This window comes from Oncorhynchus nerka, linkage group LG2, assembly GCF_034236695.1.
Source record: "Oncorhynchus nerka isolate Pitt River linkage group LG2, Oner_Uvic_2.0, whole genome shotgun sequence".
Taxonomy (NCBI): domain Eukaryota; kingdom Metazoa; phylum Chordata; class Actinopteri; order Salmoniformes; family Salmonidae; genus Oncorhynchus; species Oncorhynchus nerka.
This window is the reverse complement of record NC_088397.1, coordinates 95,292,317-95,311,326: the sequence shown is the minus strand read 5'-3', so window position 1 is coordinate 95,311,326 and position 19,010 is coordinate 95,292,317. Positions and strand designations below refer to the sequence as shown.

Genomic DNA, 19,010 nt, shown 5'->3' with positions numbered 1-19,010 from the left:
CCGTTACACCAGTTAGCTCACATACATTTTGGAGTGACGAAATGTTGATACTTTTCAGTGAAGTGTTTAAACTCGTTTTAAAATGGTTAAACTAGTATTCAAAATTAACTAGTGTCTAATGTTGATTAAATTACATATCAAACTGCACATCTTTATCAGTACAATCCTGTCCTGCCCTGAGTGGAAGTGTTGAGCTCTTCTCCAACACAATACATCCCTGGAGCGGCAGGGTAGCCTAGTGGTTAGAGCGTTGGACCAGTTACCGGAAGGTTGCAAGTTCAAATCCCTGAGTTGACAAATCTGTCGTTCTGCCCCTGAACAGGCAGTTAACCCACTGTTCCTAGGCTGTCATTCTAAATAAGAATTTGTTCTTAACTGACTTGCATAGTTAAATAAAGGTTAAAAAATAAATAAAATTAGCCTGTCCTGCACACTGCTACTACCTAGTTGAATATTTTCCTATAAAAAATGCCTTTATTAAATGTTTTAGGTTAAAATAATTTGTCATAGACGTTTTTTCAAACAAACTTTTTTCCTCGTCTGATGTCCGTGCCTATACCGTGAGTCTCCGGTCCTCCTAATGGTGTTCGAGTCACCAGCCTCCACTGTAACACGCACTACTCCCGTCGTCTCCTCTCGCTTCCCACACTCAACATTCCGAAGATACCTTTCCTGCCTTCGTTTTTCCCCTTCTTCGGGAAAACCACTTTGATATAGTCTACACTATCGGACATTTCTCTCATGACATTTTCAACGTTACAACTTTTATCCTGTTTCCCATGTATCTAGGAATAGTTAACACAGGAGGGTACATAAACCATCTACGACTTATTATGGTACATTTTCTTCAAATTCGAACGTTATTTGGCCTACTTATACTAATAATGTTACTCATCGTCTCCCAATCATTAAATCATTAGTCACACTTACATTTTGCCTTGGGGAAACACCCCCCCTCCCCCTCCCCCTCCCCTCTACTTTCAGTTGTAAAACAATGTCATTCATGAATTGTCACGCAACATGCATGCACTGCAGCTTACTAAAGTGTCTCAGCATCGAACTAGTATTATAGTAGCCTGGTCGTGACATGGTACATACCACCTTCCTTAGAGCGCCACTTTGGGATCTTCGGAGTTATATTCGCGCCGATAATAACGCTAACAATCCTGGCTCCGTTTGAATCCACAGGGGGGAGCAACGGACCAATTTAATTGTTTTGTGTCCGAGGTGAGTGGAAAAACAATGGCTATGCGGTCCGACAACAAAACTTACGAACTTCGTTGTTAACGAAAGGGGGAAGAATGTTTTGAATTATAGAATTCTCTTCCTAGCAGGTGGTGAAAGTGGAGAGCGCTCATTGGTCGAGCTAGACGAAATAATTTCGGCATAAATTATGATAATGACATTGCGTCACATCCGTTGCAGGTACAAGACAAGGAAATAATTGCAAATAACGTTCCCGATGGACGAACGAAGAGGTGGGAGGGAAGATGGCGGAAGTGGATGCGGAGTTCGAATCGAGTAGCGCGTCGAGTAATAATTGGTGAAGACGAATGTTCTGAATGGACAACAGTAATATCGAAAACTGGAACAAAACGGAAATTGTCTGAAATTGGAGTGAAGGAAACGTGTGTTGTGAATGATAATTAATCGCTTCTTGTTGCAGACGAACCGAGTACACCGAAGAACGGTGTGTAGAAGGACGACAGTGTTGTAATTGTGGTGGGGATCATGATACTGAGTTCCTGGAGTGCCCTGTAAGGGGGAAGGAGATTGAGGTCAATCGAATGCGATTAAAAATCATCGAGAAAACAAGTGATGGTGGTGGACACACCACAGCCTGTTGTAAATGTTTGCTGCCACACAAAATATACCCTGTGTGTTAAGGATTATTGCCACAGTTAATCTGTACAGCACAAGTCTCAAATAAATCTTGTGGTTGATATTGTGGCTGAGGCAGAATAGTTTTTGCCACTTATGGATTTTATATCTTAAGACTTGCAAGGGGTACTGGTGCTGGAAGACCTGCCCTCCCAGGTTCCCCTTGAGCCAGTGTCGGGATCAGTTCTGTTTTGCTTTTAAACAGAAGTTGTTTAATTATTTTTTGTGGGGGTGAATCCTTTTTCCATCTCGCGTAGGAGGCGGGGGTGCACATTAAATGTGATCGTCAATATACCCTCTGAAGAAATCATGTGCCCTAACAGGCCCAGAGCAAAGCCCATTTGTTTGTCAATGTAATAAACTAACTAGGCTTAACTATGTATTTCAATAGCGTTGTCCGTGTGCTTTTAGAATAGCAATTGCTTTGTCAAGGTCGTCTTTTTTTTTTTAAAGAGAACCACACTTGTCTAGTGATTCAGCAGATAAGGGAAACAAACCATTTTATTAGCACTAGCTCTCAAGTCACACGCGCACACATGATCCAAATCGAAAAAGACTGCTTGGTTGTTTAGCAACAAACACGTGCAACTATGGAGCAAAACAAGACTGGGTTGGCTTAAATAGTTTACAACATGTAAACTATATTTCGTCTTTAATGTTTATTGAAAACTTACATTTTTCGCAAATGACCACTTGTCTCAAATACATCATTCCAGTTGGTTAGCAAGCTATAGTGAATTCTAACCTTCTTACCAAAGACGTGACAATCAAAACAAGATTAAAAACGAGCCACCCATGACTTCCCACATGGCAGATTCTTGTCGTTAGCTCTTTGACCGTTCAGAATCACAACACACTGCATTCTGCCCCATTGTTTTCGGTGTCAGCTAACCCGTCTATCATGTGGGAAACGGTTTGAGTTAAGTGCAGTGGGGGGTGGAGAGACAGTGATACTGAGAACCAAGGTGATGACGCTTTATTCCATTCTCATAATAACTGCCATTTTACAAAGATATGAGTGACAGTTTCTTTCATTCTCTTTTTAAGTGCACTAAAAAGTAACCTTACACCCTACTTCATTGTGGGTGACACACAATGTGCCGAGATGTTATCCAAGAGGACTATTCAGTCTGCCAAACAAAACATTTTAGTTTGGTGAGAGTTTCTATTAGTCAAATTCAGATAGGTGCTTCCTGGTGCCGGATTTTCCATTTTGGTTTCAATTATTTTGTTTTGACATGAAATGCATTGTGGGTTGACACAGAATAAAATAAGTTTCATGATGGTATTGACTGTCCATTACTGCTCATCACTTATTAAAGTAATGTGAATAAATTATGGCTAAGGTTTTTCTGCTGTTTTAGGTCTATATGATAACTTTAATATTTGAATTCCAAGTAATCTCATCTTTACAAAGGCTTCTAAACCTTGTCATTTCCACTTTGAAATGTCAGAATTGATTTGTCCTAACAAAAAAAATGTATTTGTAAGTCGCTCTGGATAAGGGCGTCTGCTAAATGACTTAAATGTAAATGTAAATAGAGCTGCTGTCTGACAACAACAAAAAATCACTATTTTAGTAGTTCATACTTTTATGACTGCTGAATACCAAAGACCAATCACTTGGGTCATGTATTTTCAGGTAGAGATACCTGGCAAAGCAACTATCACGTGTTCGTCTGTCTCTCCATGTCTGCACCACACAGACCAGACAAGTAGGCGTGCAATGCATTCTGGTACACTGAAGAAAAATATACAACGCAACATATAAGATGTTGGTCCCATGTTTCTTGAGCTGAAAGTAAAATATCCCTGAGATGCACAAAAGCCTATTTCTTTCAAATTTTGTGCACAAATTTGTTCGTGAGCAAGATAATGCATCCACCTGACAGATGTGGCATATCAAGAAACTGATTAAACAGCATGATCATTACACAGGTGCACCTTTTGCTGGGAGACAACAAAAAAAGGCCACTTTAAAAATATGCAGTTTAGTCACAACACAATGCCACAGATGTCAAGTTGTGGGAATGTGCTGATTGCAAGAATGTTCACCGGAGCTGTTGTCATAGAATTGAATGTTCATGTGTCTCACCATAAGCCGCCTCCAACCAAAATGTCAGTTAAATCGATCAGCACTCCCGGTTTCGTTCCGTTTGACGAAACGTCTGCAACTAAAAAAAAAACAGTTTTGTTTGGCAGAATGAATACACCCCAGGTAATGGCCGATTTAAAACGGTCAACAGACCCTATAGACATGTAGATTAAGACAGGGAAACGGGGCTTCATTTTTTTTTTTAAAAGGACCTCTTTGTGTAACTGGGTTATATTCAGTTAGGTGAAACATTCACAACGCTGCAGGTAAAAAATTATAACAATTCCCTATTGTGCATGACAGAGTATCTTATACATGTTGTGCACAACACATTTCTATCTAAAACGTTCTGTGGTGTTGCATCCTCTTGAACAACGCCCCCAAGGGGAACAGGTTGGTATATCAGTTCATCCAGGCAGAAAGGAACTGTACAGTATATAGCCATTTATTTAAAAAAACGGGGTGGTTCGAGCCCTGAATGCTGATTGGCTGAAAGCCGTAGTATATCAGACCGTATACCACGGGTATGACAAAACATGTATTTTTTACTGCTCTAATTACATTGGTAACCAGTTATATTTAAGCAATAAGGCACCTCGGGGAGGTTGTGATATATGGCCAATATACCACGGCTAAGGGCTGTGTCCAGGCACTCCGCGTTGCGTCGTTCGTACGTACGTAAGAACAGCCCTTAGCCGTGGTATATTGGCCATATACCACACTCCCTCGGGCCTTATTGCTTAAATATAACTGGGAGGATCAAGGCTTCTTCATTCTCCAGCCCTTCCACATCTTCTGGAGCTTCTTGGTGCTGTAGGACAGAGACTTCAGCAGCCCTGTATGAGGAGAACACAGTCAGGTAGACCTGTACATCTGCATTGTATGAGGAGAACACAGTCAGGTAGACCTGTACATCTGCACTGTATGAGGAGAACACAGTCAGGTAGACCTGTACATCTGCACTGTATGAGGAGAACACAGTCAGGTAGACCTGTACATCTGCACTGTATGTTTTATGTGTACTTAGTGTTGATATCCTCAAATTAATTAAATATATAATAGAAGCAAACTATTCTTCTTTTTTTTTTTACCAGCCGTGGCGATTCCTTTGGCGGTCTGAGTTATGCTTGACGACTTCACTATTGACGATATCCCTGTAGGAAAGAAACAGAAGAGTCTGGGTCAATGATTTACAGTGCCTTGCGAAAGTATTCGGCCCCCTTGAACTTTGCGACCTTTTGCCACATTTCAGGCTTCAAAAATAAAGATATAAAACTGTATTTTTTTGTGAAGAATCAACAACAAGTGGGACACAATCATGAAGTGGAACGACATTTATTGGATATTTCAAACTTTTTTAACAAATCAAAAACTGAAAAATTGGGCGTGCAAAATTATTCAGCCCCTTTACTTTCAGTGCAGCAAACTCTCTCCAGAAGTTCAGTGAGGATCTCTGAATGATCCAATGTTGACCTAAATGACTAATGATGATAAATACAATCCACCTGTGTGTAATCAAGTCTCCGTATAAATGCACCTGCACTGTGATAGTCTCAGAGGTCCGTTAAAAGCGCAGAGAGCATCATGAAGAACAAGGAACACACCAGGCAGGTCCGAGATACTGTTGTGAAGAAGTTTAAAGCCGGATTTGGATACAAAAAGATTTCCCAAGCTTTAAACATCCCAAGGAGCACTGTGCAAGCGATAATATTGAAATGGAAGGAGTATCAGACCACTGCAAATCTACCAAGACGTGGCCGTCCCTCTAAACTTTCAGCTCATACAAGGAGAAGACTGATCAGAGATGCAGCCAAGAGGCCCATGATCACTCTGGATGAACTGCAGAGATCTACAGCTGAAGTGGGAGACTCTGTCCATAGGACAACAATCAGTCGTATATTGCACAAATCTGGCCTTTATGGAAGAGTGGCAAGAAGAAAGCCATTTCTTAAAGATATCCATAAAAAGTGTTGTTTAAAGTTTGCCACAAGCCACCTGGGAGACACACCAAACATGTGGAAGAAGGTGCTCTGGTCAGATGAAACCAAAATGGAACTTTTTGGCAACAATGCAAAACGTTATGTTTGGCGTAAAAGCAACACAGCTCATCACCCTGAACACACCATCCCCACTGTCAAACATGGTGGTGGCAGCATCATGGTTTGGGCCTGCTTTTCTTCAGCAGGGACAGGGAAGATGGTTAAAATTGATGGGAAGATGGATGGAGCCAAATACAGGACCATTCTGGAAGAACCTGATGGAGTCTGCAAAAGACCTGAGACTGGGACGGAGATTTGTCTTCCAACAAGACAATGATCCAAAACATAAAGCAAAATCTACAATGGAATGGTTCAAAAATAAACATATCCAGGTGTTAGAATGGCCAAGTCAAAGTCCAGACCTGAATCCAATCGAGAATCTGTGGAATGAACTGAAAACTGCTGTTCACAAATGCTCTCCATCCAACCTCACTGAGCTCGAGCTGTTTTGTAAGGAGGAATGGGAAAAAATGTCAGTCTCTCGATGTGCAAAACTGATAGAGACATACCACAAGCGACTTACAGCTGTAATCGCAGCAAAAGGTGGCGCTACAAAGTATTAACTTAAGGGGGCTGAATAATTTTGCCCAATTTTTCAGTTTTTGATTTGTTAAAAAAGTTTGAAATATCCAATAAATGTCGTTCCACTTCATGATTGTGTCCCACTTGTTGTTGATTCTTCACAAAAAAATACAGTTTTATATCTTTATTTTTGAAGCCTGAAATGTGGCAAAAGGTCGCAAAGTTCAAGGGGGCCGAATACTTTCGCAAGGCACTGTATATTGTACATTAGTTATTATTATAGTTATTAGGTTTAGCAGCACCAGCTGTCAGATCGATTCACCCCTTGTTTCATCGCCTTGCCCAGGATTCGAACCGGCAACCTTTGGCTACAGGTCCACCACCTCAGCCACTGAACTACATACCTTGCTGCACCACAGAACCGCAGTCTGGGTCCTGGGCCACCTGTAGTAGTATCTCCTCCACGTCCCTGTTCTTCCCAGGCGGGTCCACCAGTCGTGTGATCCTCTGCTGCAGGGTCCTGGGGAGGGCCATCAGCTGGACAAACTGACCCTCTGGACTCTTATCCACCTGGAAGAGGTACACATATTACACACCTAGAGCACGCACACGTTAGGGGGTCCTGGGGAGGGCCATCAGCTGGACAAACTGACCCTCTGGACTCTTATCCACCTGGAAGAGGTACACATATTACACACCTAGAGCACGCACACGTTAGGGGTCCTGGGGAGGGCCATCAGCTGGACAAACTGACCCTCTGGACTCTTATCCACCTGGAAGAGGTACACATATTACACACCTAGAGCACGCACACGTTAGGGGTCCTGGGGAGGGCCATCAGCTGGACAAACTGACCCTCTGGACTCTTATCCACCTGGAAGAGGTACACATATTACACACCTAGAGCACGCACACGTTAGGGGGTCCTGGGGAGGGCCATCAGCTGGACAAACTGACCCTCTGGACTCTTATCCACCTGGAAGAGGTAGACATATTACACACCTAGAGCACGCACACGTTAGGGGGTCCTGGGGAGGGCCATCAGCTGGACAAACTGACCCTCTGGACTCTTATCCACCTGGAAGAGGTACACATATTACACACCTAGAGCACGCACACGTTAGGGGGTCCTGGGGAGGGCCATCAGCTGGACAAACTGACCCTCTGGACTCTTATCCACCTGGAAGAGGTACACATATTACACACCTAGAGCACGCACACGTTAGGGGGTCCTGGGGAGGGCCATCAGCTGGACAAACTGACCCTCTGGACTCTTATCCACCTGGAAGAGGGGCATATTACACACCTAGAGCTGCACACGTTAGGGGGTCCTGGGGAGGGCAGCTGAACAAACTGACCCTCTGGACTCTTATCCACCTGGGGGTACATATTACACACCTAGAGGCACACGTTAGGGGTCCTGGGGAGGGCCATCAGCTGGACAAAGCTGACCCTCTGTATCCACCTGGAAGGGTACACACCTAGGGGGGGGCGTCAGCTGGTTAGGGGCCCTGGGGAGGGGCGTCAGCTGGTTAGGGGTCCCTGGGGAGGGGCGTCAGCTGGTTAGGGGCCCTGGGGGAGGGGCATCAGCTGGTTAGGGGGTCCTGGGGAGGGGTGTCAGCTGGTTAGGGGCCCTGGGGAGGGGCGTCAGCTGGTTAGGGGTCCTGGGGGAGGGGCGTCAGCTGGTTAGGGGCCCTGGGGGAGGGGCGTCAGCTGGTTAGGGGCTCTGGGGGAGGGGCGTCCAGCTGGTCAGGGGCTCTGGGGAGGGCGTCAGCTGGTTAAAACCTGGGGGAGGGGCGTCAGCTGGTTAGGGGCCCTGGGGGGGGGGGCGTCAGCTGGACAAACTGACCCTCCAGACTTCAACACACTTACAACAGGGTTGGAGTTAAAACCTACAGGAGGGTATCTTTCCAGGAACAGGGTTGGAGTTAAAACCTACAGGAGGGTTTCTTTCCAGGAACAGGGTTGGAGTTAAAACCTACAGGAGGGTATCTCTCCAGGAACAGGGTTGGAGTTAAAACCTACAGGAGGGTATCTCTCCAGGAACAAGGTTGGAGTTAAAACCTACAGGAGGGTAGCTCTCCAGGAACAGGGTTGGAGTTAAAACCTACAGGAGGGTCTCTCTCCAGGAACAGGGTTGGAGTTAAAACCTACAGGAGGGTGTCTCTCCAGGAACAGGGTTGGAGTTAAAACCTACAGGAGGGTAGCTCTCCAGGAACAGGGTTGGAGTTAAAACCTACAGGAGGGTATCTCTCCAGGAACAGGGTCGGAGTTAAAACCTACAGGAGGGTATCTCTCCAGGAACAGGGTCGGAGTTAAAACCTACAGGAGGGTATCTCTCCAGGAACAGGGTCGGAGTTAAAACCTACAGGAGGGTATCTCTCCAGGAACAGGGTCGAAGTTAAAACCTACAGGAGGGTATCTCTCCAGGAACAGGGTCGGAGTTAAAACCTACAGGAGGGTATCTCTCCAGGAACAGGGTCGGAGTTAAAACCTACAGGAGGGTATCTCTCCAGGAACAGGGTCGGAGTTAAAACCTACAGGAGGGTTTCTCTCCGGGAACAGGGTCGAAGTTAAAACCTACAGGAGGGTCTCTCTCCAGGAACAGGGTTGGAGTTAAAACCTACAGGAGGGTTTCTCTACGGGAACAGGGTTGAAGAGCCCTGATATAGAATGTATACACATTATCATATGAACACAATTGGGATGGAGGCCAGACCTGCGTTTCTCACCTCCTGCCTCCCCTGCTGAGGCTTGTGTGGTGCACACACACACACACACACACATCTCACCTCCAGTTTCCCCTGTTGTGGCTTGTACACCACCTGTGGACACTCTTGCAGAATATTGTTGTAGAGGATGCGGAAGTGTTGGACGTTTTCCTTGACAATGTTAGCCACCTTGGACCGGTCTTCTCCAATCACCATCCTGAAATCCCCTTGGGTGGGACAACAGACAGTTTCACAACCAACCAGCAGAACAGTTACACGAATAACCAATATTCACCACCCTTCTCACCATGTGTGCGTTTTCACACCCTGTCATGGATTTAAAAAGCATTTGATTGGTGTAAGCATTGCGTGGAGGGAGTTTCCACCATTTTAAAAAGCATTTGATTGGTGTAAGCATTGGAGGGAGTTTCCACCATTTTACATTTACATTTAAGTCATTTAGCAGACGCTCTTATCCAGAGCGACTTACAAATTGGTGCATTCACCTTATGACATCCAGTGGAACAGCCACTTTACAATAGTGCATCTAAATCTTTTAAGGGGGGGGTGAGAAGGATTACTTTATCCTATCCTAGGTATTCCTGAAAGAGGTGGGGTTTCAGGTGTCTCCGGAAGGTGGTGATTGACTCCGCTGTCCTGGCGTCGTGAGGGAGTTTGTTCCACCATTGGGGGGCCATTTTAAAAAGCATTTGATTGGTGTAATCATTGCGTGGAGGGAGTTTCCACCATTTTTAAATGCATATAAGTGAAGTGTTCGAGGTGAATTGGGACGTAACACGGGGCTAGAATTAACCTCTTGCTTCTACTTGGGACGCTTGCGTCCCAACTAGAGCTCTGGAAATGCAAATGCGCTACGCTAAATGCTAATAGTATTAGTTAAAACTCAAAAGTTCATTAAAATACACATGCAGGGTATCAAATTAAAGCTACACTCGTTGTGAATCCAGGCAACAAGTCAGATTTTTAAAATGCTTTTCGGCGACAGCATGAGAAGCTATTATCTGATAGCATGCACCAATACACTACAACAGAAAAGCACAGCAGGGGACGTAAACAAAATAATTAGCATTTCGGCGTTACACAAACCACACAATAAAATAGAAAACAGTCATTACCTTTCACCATCTTCTTTGTTGGCACTCCTAGATGTCCCATAAACACTATTGGGTCTTTATTTCGATAAAATCGGGCCATATAAAGCCAAGATATCGTTATATGTAGACTGTGTGATAAACGAAAAAAACTGCGATTTCACAACGTAACGTCATTTTTTAAAATTCAAAAAGTAGACGATAAACTTTCACAAAACACTTCGAAATACGTTTGTAATGCTACTTTAGGTATTAGTAAACGTTAATAAGCGATAAAAATCATCCTTAGGCGATGTAAAAATCATTAGCTGTCATCTTGGAAAAAATTTCACGAGAGAGCTCTTCCGGAATGATCTGGGCGGAGACCGGAGGTAAGTGGTGCCCCTGTTTCGGTTCAACCAAGAATCAAAGATGATTCAATTCACAAGACTCTAGACAACATGGGGATGCTGTGGGAGTTGAATGCTCGGTCTTATCTAATTCGGCTCACTGTTAACAATTGCTGGAAGTGGCGCAAGGATATTTATTTCCATTTTCTGTGATCAGGTTTTCCTGCGCGAGGCGGTAGGTAGCCTAGTGGTTAGAGTGTAGAGGTGGCAGGGTAGCCTAGTGGTTAGAGTGTAGAGGCGGCAGGGTAGCCTAGTGGTTAGAGTGTAGAGGCGGCAGGGTAGCCTAGTGGTTAGAGTGTAGAGGCGGCAGGGTAGCCTAGTGGTTAGAGTGTAGAGGCGGCAGGGTAGCCTAGTGGTTAGAGTGTAGAGGCGGCAGGGTAGCCTAGTGGTTAGAGTGTAGAGGCGGCAGGGTAGCCTAGTGGTTAGAGTGTAGAGGCGGCAGGGTAGCCTAGTGGTTAGAGTGTAGAGGCGGCAGGGTAGCCTAGTGGTTAGAGTGTAGAGGCGGCAGGGTAGCCTAGTGGTTAGAGTGTAGAGGCGGCAGGGTAGCCTAGTGGTTTGAGCGTTGGGCTAGTAACCGGAAGGTTGTAAGTTCAAATCCCCAGCTGACAAGGTACAAATCTGTCGTTTTGCCCCTGAACAGGCAGTTAACCCACTGTTCCTAGGCAGTCATTGAAAATAAGAATTTGTTCTTAACTGACTTGCCTAGTTAAATAAAGGTAAAATCAAATAAATAAAAAGTGTTCGTATACTAGCATGAGCATGACGTGTCTGTGCCTCGGACAACCAGAAAAAAATATGACACTTTGTCCCGCTTCATATGCCATACAACCAACAACATAACATGTCCTCAAAATAGAATTACATCAAAGATTACATCAACATTAATTACATATTTCTTGTTTACGTTTTTGCTGAGGTCTTAGTTGCTCAATTTGACATCTAACTAAGATGTTCGCCGCAGTATTTCTCAAGTGAAGAAACGTACATGAAAACTTGTCGAAATACAAAAAAAAAAAAAACTTAATTGAAGAATCCTTACTGTTGACCAATCACTGAAGAAGGGTAGTAAGACTTCAGCTACCGAACTTTCAGCTCCGCCTCAATAAAAACAAAACTGTGTGCTCAAACAAGCTGGGGGAAAAACACTAAAACTAACAAAAACATACCACCATTTTGACGGCGAAGCATAACAGAAATGTTACACTAGTCAACAGCTTAGGGAGAAAAAGGGAAAAAAACGAATTGTGCCTCACATTGACTTTGCAGATAGCAGCTACTTTAAAAAGGTTTTACTTTCAGTGATAGGTGTTTGTTTACGTTATTTAAAATGAAGTAATGGTATGTTGCCTCTAAATAATTAAAATGTAACTAAAAGTCTAGTCACCGGCGTAGGAGAGCCCGGCAATCTGCAGGAGCAGGTCCTCTTCAGAGAAGCTCTCAGGCAGCATGAGGAAGGAGGCCGTCACAGCGCTCTTCAGGTTCCCCACCAATGCAGCACGCATCTTCCCGTTCTCACCCTGCACTAGGATCTTCACCTACACAACAATAACATAGTCAGCTTCCTGTTCTCACCCTGCACAATAACATAGTCAGCTTCCCGTTCTCACCCTGCACTAGGATCTTCACCTACACAACAATAACAGTCAGCTTCCTGTTCCCACCCTGCACTAGGATCTTCACCTACACAACAATAACAGTCAGCTTCCTGTTCTCACCCTGCACAATAACATAGTCAGCTTCCTGTTCTCACCCTAACAGTCACCTCTGCTCTAGGTTACAGTCACCTCCACCACAGGGACCAACACCTACCGGTTTGTGCAGTCACCTCCACCACAGGGACCAACACCTACCGGTTTGTGTAGTCACCTCCACCACAGGGACCAACACCTACCGGTTTGTGCAGTCACCTCCACCACAGGGACCAACACCTACCGGTTTGTGCAGTCACCTCCACCACAGGGACCAACACCTACCGGTTTGTGCAGTCACCTCCACCACAGGGACCCACACCTACCGGTTTGTGCAGTCACCTCCACCACAGGGACCAACACCTACCGGTTTGTGCAGTCACCTCCACCACAGGGACCAACACCTACCGGTTTGTGCAGTCACCTCCACCACAGGGACCAACACCTACCGGTTTGTGCAGTCACCTCCACCACAGGGACCAACACCTACCGGTTTGTGCAGTCACCTCCACCACAGGGACCAACACCTACCGGTTTGTGCAGTCTGCCAGCAATATACAAGGTCTTCCAGTGGAGCAAGTCGTCAATCAGAGAGTCAGTACTGATCACGCCATACTTCATTATCTGTCGAGAGAGAGAGAGAAGACCTTTAGGTTATAGAGCCAGATTAAAACAAGATGTTGGAGAGGTGCAGTGAAATGTGTTGTTTTACTGGGTCTGCCATAGTAGCACGGTGCCCCTGGAGCACATTAGGCTGAAGTGCCTTGCTCAAGGGCACATCGACAGTTTTATTTTTTAACAAAGCCATCTACAAGTTGACTTGTTTTTCTATATTGTAGAAACCTCATTCCCAGACTATTGCACACAGCGCATATAAACCTGGGACATCAACCATTCTAAACTGGCCTTAGTGGGAGTGACAATAGAACTACAGTGGGGCAAAAAAGTATTTAGTCAGCCACCAATTGTGCAAGTTCTCCCACTTAAAAAGATGAGAGAGGCCTGTAATTTTCATCATAGGTACACTTCAGACAAAATGAGAAAAAAATCCAGAAAACCACATTGTAGGATTTTTAATAAATTTATTTGCAAATTATGGTGGAAAATAAGTATTTCGGCCCTATATACTCTGCCCTTCAGACGCTCGGCCCTGCAGACGCTCGGATGTCGATGTGGATGTGGATGGGGATGTGGATGGGGATGGTGGATGGAGATGTGCTCCACGATCAGCTCCTCGGTCTAACTGACGTTGGAGGGAATACCTAAAACATACAGGCTTACCCTTCCATCCACAGGTACTAAGGTGTTGTAGTACACCCCAGCCCCGTGTTCTTCCTGTATCCGGCTGATCTTCCTAGGACCCAGGAACTTTAATGCAGAATAGTGTTTCCTGTTCTGCATCAGGTTCATGGTATGCCAGGTGACTGGATCGTCGACAGCGAACACAAAATCCAGCATGTTTTTCTGGGAGGAGGAGAAGAGATGCTCTTGTCAGTTATATTGTTAAGGGATTTTAATCAATAATGACTAATTATGTATACATTTCAATCAGGACTGACTAATCAGAATACTATTTTATGTTACTGTATAGATGTATGAATTTTCTTTTAATCCTAGTACTGAATATAATGTGTGTAAATATAATCAAGAATTAGAACAATGACTGTCTGTTCCTTGGTAGAAATGAATGAACTTATCGTCAGACTGGCTAGAATGCTCATCTACACAGGAAGACCTTGGCTCAGTCATAAATTATATTAAATTGGTGAGAGACGATGTGGGAAGGCTTGAGATACTGCCTTTGTACCAGGGTGGGAGAAGAGACGGGACAGTTCGAAAACTAATGATGTCATTTTCAGTTTATAACCTGTGGTAAACTGTATCGTGTTCAGTACTCTCGTGAATAAACGCTGCTGATTGATTTTGAGACTGGTCTCTGTCCATTTTATGCAAATAAGAGTCTTACAAATTCCTAGAAGTGGACAGAGTGTTTAATTTAATTGGGTATTAAAACATGTAGGAATTTAATTCCAGTAACATATATTCATTGATCAATGTTATGTTACACACACATTATTGTATTTCAACAACTGCGGTATTGATATCTACCCTACATGACCAAAAGTATGTGGACACCTGCTCGTCGAACATCTCATTCCAAAATCATGGGCATTAATATGGAGTTGGTCCCCCCCTTTGCTGCTATAACAGCCTCCACTCTTCTGGGAAGGCTTTCCACTAGATGTTGGAACATTGCTGCTATAACAGCCTCCACTCTTCTGGGAAGGCTTTCCACTAGATGTTGGAACATTGCTGCTATAACAGCCTCCACTCTTCTGGGAAGGCTTTCCACTAGATGTTGGAACATTGCTGCTATAACAGCCTCCACTCTTCAGGGAAGGCTTTCCACTAGATGTTGGAACATTGCTGCTATAACAGCCTCCACTCTTCAGGGAAGGCTTTCCACTAGATGTTGGAACATTGCTGCTATAACAGCCTCCACTCTTCTGGGAAGGCTTTCCTCTAGATGTTGGAACATTGCTGCTATAACAGCCTCCACTCTTCTGGGAAGGCTTTCCACTAGATGTTGGAACATTGCTGCTGTAACAGCCTCCACTCTTCTAGGGAGGCTTTCCTCTAGATGTTGGAACATTGCTGCGGGGACTTGCTTCCATTCAGCCACAAGAGCATTCGTGAGGTCGGGTACTGATGTTGGGCGATTAGTCCTGGCTCGCAGTCAGTGATCCAATTCATTCCAAAGGTGTTCAATGGGGTTGAGGTCAGGGTTCTGTGCAGGCCAGTCAAGTTCTTCCACACCGATCTCAACAAACTATTTCTGTATGGACCTCGCTTTTAGTGTGGGGGAATTATCATGCTGAAACAGGAAAGGGCCTTCCCCAAACCTTTGCCACAAAGTTGGAAGCACAGAATCATCTAGAATGTCATTGTATGCTGTAGAGGTAAGATTTCCCTTCACTGGAACTAAGGGGCCCGAACCAGGAAAAACAGCCCCAGACCATTATTATTCCTCCTCCACCAAACTTTACAGTTGGCACTATGCATTCGGGCAGGTAGCATTCTATTGAGGCATGTAGCGTTCTCCTGGAATCCGCCAAAACCTAGATGCGTCTAGAGTGAGAGATTCATCACGCCCATTGGCGGCGAGCTTAACGCCACTCCTGCTGACGCTTGGCATTGTGGATGGTGATCTTAGCCTTGTAGTGAGTGTTGCAACCGAGGACAGACTTGTATTTATTTTACACGCCCGCTGATGCGTTGTTGCTCCTAGACGTTGCCACTTCACAATAACAGCACTCACAGTTGACCGGGGGGGGGGCAGCTCTAGCAGGGTAGAAATGTAACTTGTTGTAAAGGTGGCATCTTATGACAGTCCCACATAGAAAGTCACTGAGCTCTTCAATACGGGCCATTCTACTGCCAATGTTTGTCTATGGAGATTGCATGGCCGTGTGCTCGATTTTATACACCTGTCAGAAACGGGTGTGGCTGAACAGTTGGCGAAGAGACTACTTGCTGGATCTAAAGTCAGCACACCGCTGTGACACACCACAGCCCACCCCACTCAAGGCGGGTGACGTTGTACTCATTGGAGAAGATAACACACCCAGACAAACCTGGAAACTAGGAAAGATTGAAGAACTCTTTCCAGGCCGAGATGGCTTAGTTAGATCATGTTCAGTTCGTACTGCTTCAGGGACTTTGTTGAGGAGACCTATTCAGTTGATATACTGCCTAGAGATCTAGATGAACAAAATTGTTCATCGGGGGGGGGTTGTAACTTTAATGTGTTACAGAGTTCATGTTTAAGTTTATTCATTGATCTGTATCTAAAGATATTTCTTTTGATTTATTTGCATATGTAATTGTATTGGGTTGTGTTGAATTACGCTTTTTGACTGCAAGTTCCAGAATGCCTTGCGACAGGAATGAGAGAGATAACGCGCCAATTATGTGCAGGTGCTAATGATTGTGGCTGACTTTCCAACAGCATCTTACCTGCATTGTTCTGTACCAAAACAAAGTTGTTAAATGTAACGTGAACAAGTATTCTTACTAAAAGAAGCTTTCGTATCAAACCCGACGCCCCGAGTCATTACTTTGAAGTTAGTTCATCTACTTTTGTGTTTGTGTATATATATATATATATATATATATATTTCTGCGCTCTTGCTAGTTCCTCTTAAAGTTTGACAGACGGGTCCATAAATTGGCAAGAGGGCACACTGGCACCCAGGCTTCCTAGCCTACTGCCGAAGTCTGTATCATTTCGTCTAATGACATGCATATACTAAAGAATATATGTCTCACGACTTACCCCCATTTGACCTTGGCTAGTTCCATTTTGTTTGAATACTCCAGATCCATAGGCAAATGCGAGGCTGATGTCTTGAGGGAACTGTGACAGTATTCTTCGGTAGAGCACACTGGTGTTCTGCAGAGCTGGAAGAGTCATGATTGCAATGCGCTTTCATATAAATGGAGCTACAACAAGACTGAGAATGACATTTCAGCCAACTTAGCTAACCGGCCATTGCAAAGTATATTCACCGGCTCCGCTATTTCTTATCTAATAATTACAAACAGGAGAAAAGTGAAGCAGCAAACGGTCACATAAGCCAACGCAATAGCATGGCACAGAAGTTCTCTTTGACCATGGTTCCTGACTTTAATACATAGCTAGATGTGCCAATATTATCTGCACTGTTGTTGCTTTTTTCGTCATCAACACTAAGAAAGTACATCCGGGTTACGGAATTTCAGAAACGTTCTAAATAAAAGTCCCCCACGTAATTGTAGAAAAGTGTCAATACCTGAATTTATTCATGATGTGAAAAATAATTATCTAAACATTAACATTAATTAGTCACATGTGTTCATATTTAAGTGACATTTGGGTTTTTCAAACATGTTCCAAGGTCAAATAAATGCCCCCAATGCTAATCACTGTGAATGAAATAGGTGCTACAGTAAAAGTGTTGTAGAATGTATATGTGGTACCATTTCATGGGGTGCTGAATAATACAGAATGTTGCTTGCCTTTTACTCCACCCAATTCAATAGGCACATTGTGAATCATAGTATATGGAATACAGGAAGGAGTAGGCAGGGATAGTAAGGAGGTGAGGAAGGAGTAGGTGGTGATGAAGGAGGAGGTGGTGAGGAAGGAGGTGGTGGTGAAAGAGGTGGTGAGGAAGGAGGTGGTGGTGAAGGAGGTGGTGAGGAAGGAGGTGAGGAAGGAGGAGTTGGTGAGGAAGGAGGTGGTGAGGAAGGAGGTGGTGAAGAAGGAGGTGAGGAAGGAGGTGGTGAGGAAGGAGGTGGTGAAGGAGGAGGTGGTGAGGAAGGAGGTGGTGAAGAAGGAGGTGGTGAGGAAGGAGGTGGTGAAAAAGGATTAGTAGGAGTTGACTGTACTGAATGAGACGCTGTTGTCTGCGGTGAGAGTTGACTGTGGAGTTGACTGTACTGAATGTGACGCTGTTGTCTGCGGTGAGAGTTGACTGTGGAGTTGACTGTACTGAATGTGACGCTGTTGTCTGTGGTGATAGAGTTAACTGTGGAGTTGACTGTACTGAATGTGACGCTGTTGTCTGTGGTGATAGAGTTAACTGTGGAGTTGACTGTACTGAATGAGACGCTGTTGTCTGTGGTGATAGAGTTAACTGTGGAGTTGACTGTACTGAATGAGACGCTGTTGTCTGCGGTGAGAGTTGACTGTGGAGTTGACTGTACTGAATGAGACGCTGTTGTCTGTGGTGATAGAGTTAACTGTGGAGTTGAAAAATGAACAGGCTTAGAACAAAACGTATAAGATCTCCCAAGCCTGTGTTTACCATATACATTCTAAGATCCTCCATTCAAGACCCCCATCCTGTGTTTGTTTACCATTATAAGACCCCCCATCCTGTGTTAAGATATACATTCTAAGACCCCCATCCTGTTTACCATACATTCTAAGCATCCTTTATACATTCTAAGATCTCCCAAGCCTGTGTTTACCATATACATTCTAAGATCCCCCCATCCTGTGTTTACCATATACATTATTTTTATCCAAACACGACGTTCATTATTCCCACATGGGCTTTGTCCAACGAACCACGGCGGAGTTAGTGCCTATTATTATTTCTCTATACATCTCAAGCAAACCGTGATGAGATCTGTAAGAAACAAGAAACCCTTTTAAGTGTAGCACCGGTCATGTACATAACAGACAATTACATTAAAAACATATCCATTTGTCAATGTGTGCCACGTTATAATATTCTTTATCTTATAAAAAGTACTGATTTTATTCAGTTTAGATTTTTCCCCTGATGTAATTATAATTGTGTAACATAATTGTAACATTATGCGCTATGACTATGAAAAGCTACAACATTTTGGGGGGGATTTCGTATTGTACACATACCGTTTAACTGCACACTTTTATTTTGAAGGCAAAATCAGAAGAAACGGAAGTCTTAATGCTGATGCCGTGACACTAATGTGTTTTACGGTTCAATGTTTCATATCAACAGTGCAGGACCTTTCCATGTGTTCACTGCCACCGTGTGG

The 19,010-nt window shown here is 44.2% G+C and overlaps 2 protein-coding genes across 2 annotated transcripts in view; both read right to left on the bottom strand.

Moving 5' to 3' along the window:
- vgll4b (vestigial-like family member 4b) overlaps positions 1–1,365 on the bottom strand; it is a 127,068-nt gene extending 125,703 nt beyond the window's left edge. The window contains exon 1 of the mRNA XM_065004474.1: positions 1,099–1,365. The gene's annotated coding sequence lies outside the window, so the exon portion shown is untranslated. The remainder of the gene's footprint in view (positions 1–1,098) is intronic.
- A 1,477-nt stretch (positions 1,366–2,842) lies between these two features.
- tamm41 (TAM41 mitochondrial translocator assembly and maintenance homolog) lies at positions 2,843–17,199 on the bottom strand. Its single transcript, XM_065004480.1, has 8 exons — positions 16,774–17,199; positions 13,719–13,901; positions 12,969–13,061; positions 12,134–12,284; positions 9,330–9,475; positions 6,942–7,107; positions 5,068–5,130; positions 2,843–4,812 (listed from the first exon to the last, which is right to left on the bottom strand). Exons 1-8 carry the CDS (start codon positions 16,909–16,911, stop codon positions 4,736–4,738), a joined length of 1,017 nt encoding a protein of 338 aa, XP_064860552.1. The 5' UTR covers positions 16,912–17,199; the 3' UTR covers positions 2,843–4,735.
- Between the last annotated feature and the right edge of the window lie 1,811 nt (positions 17,200–19,010).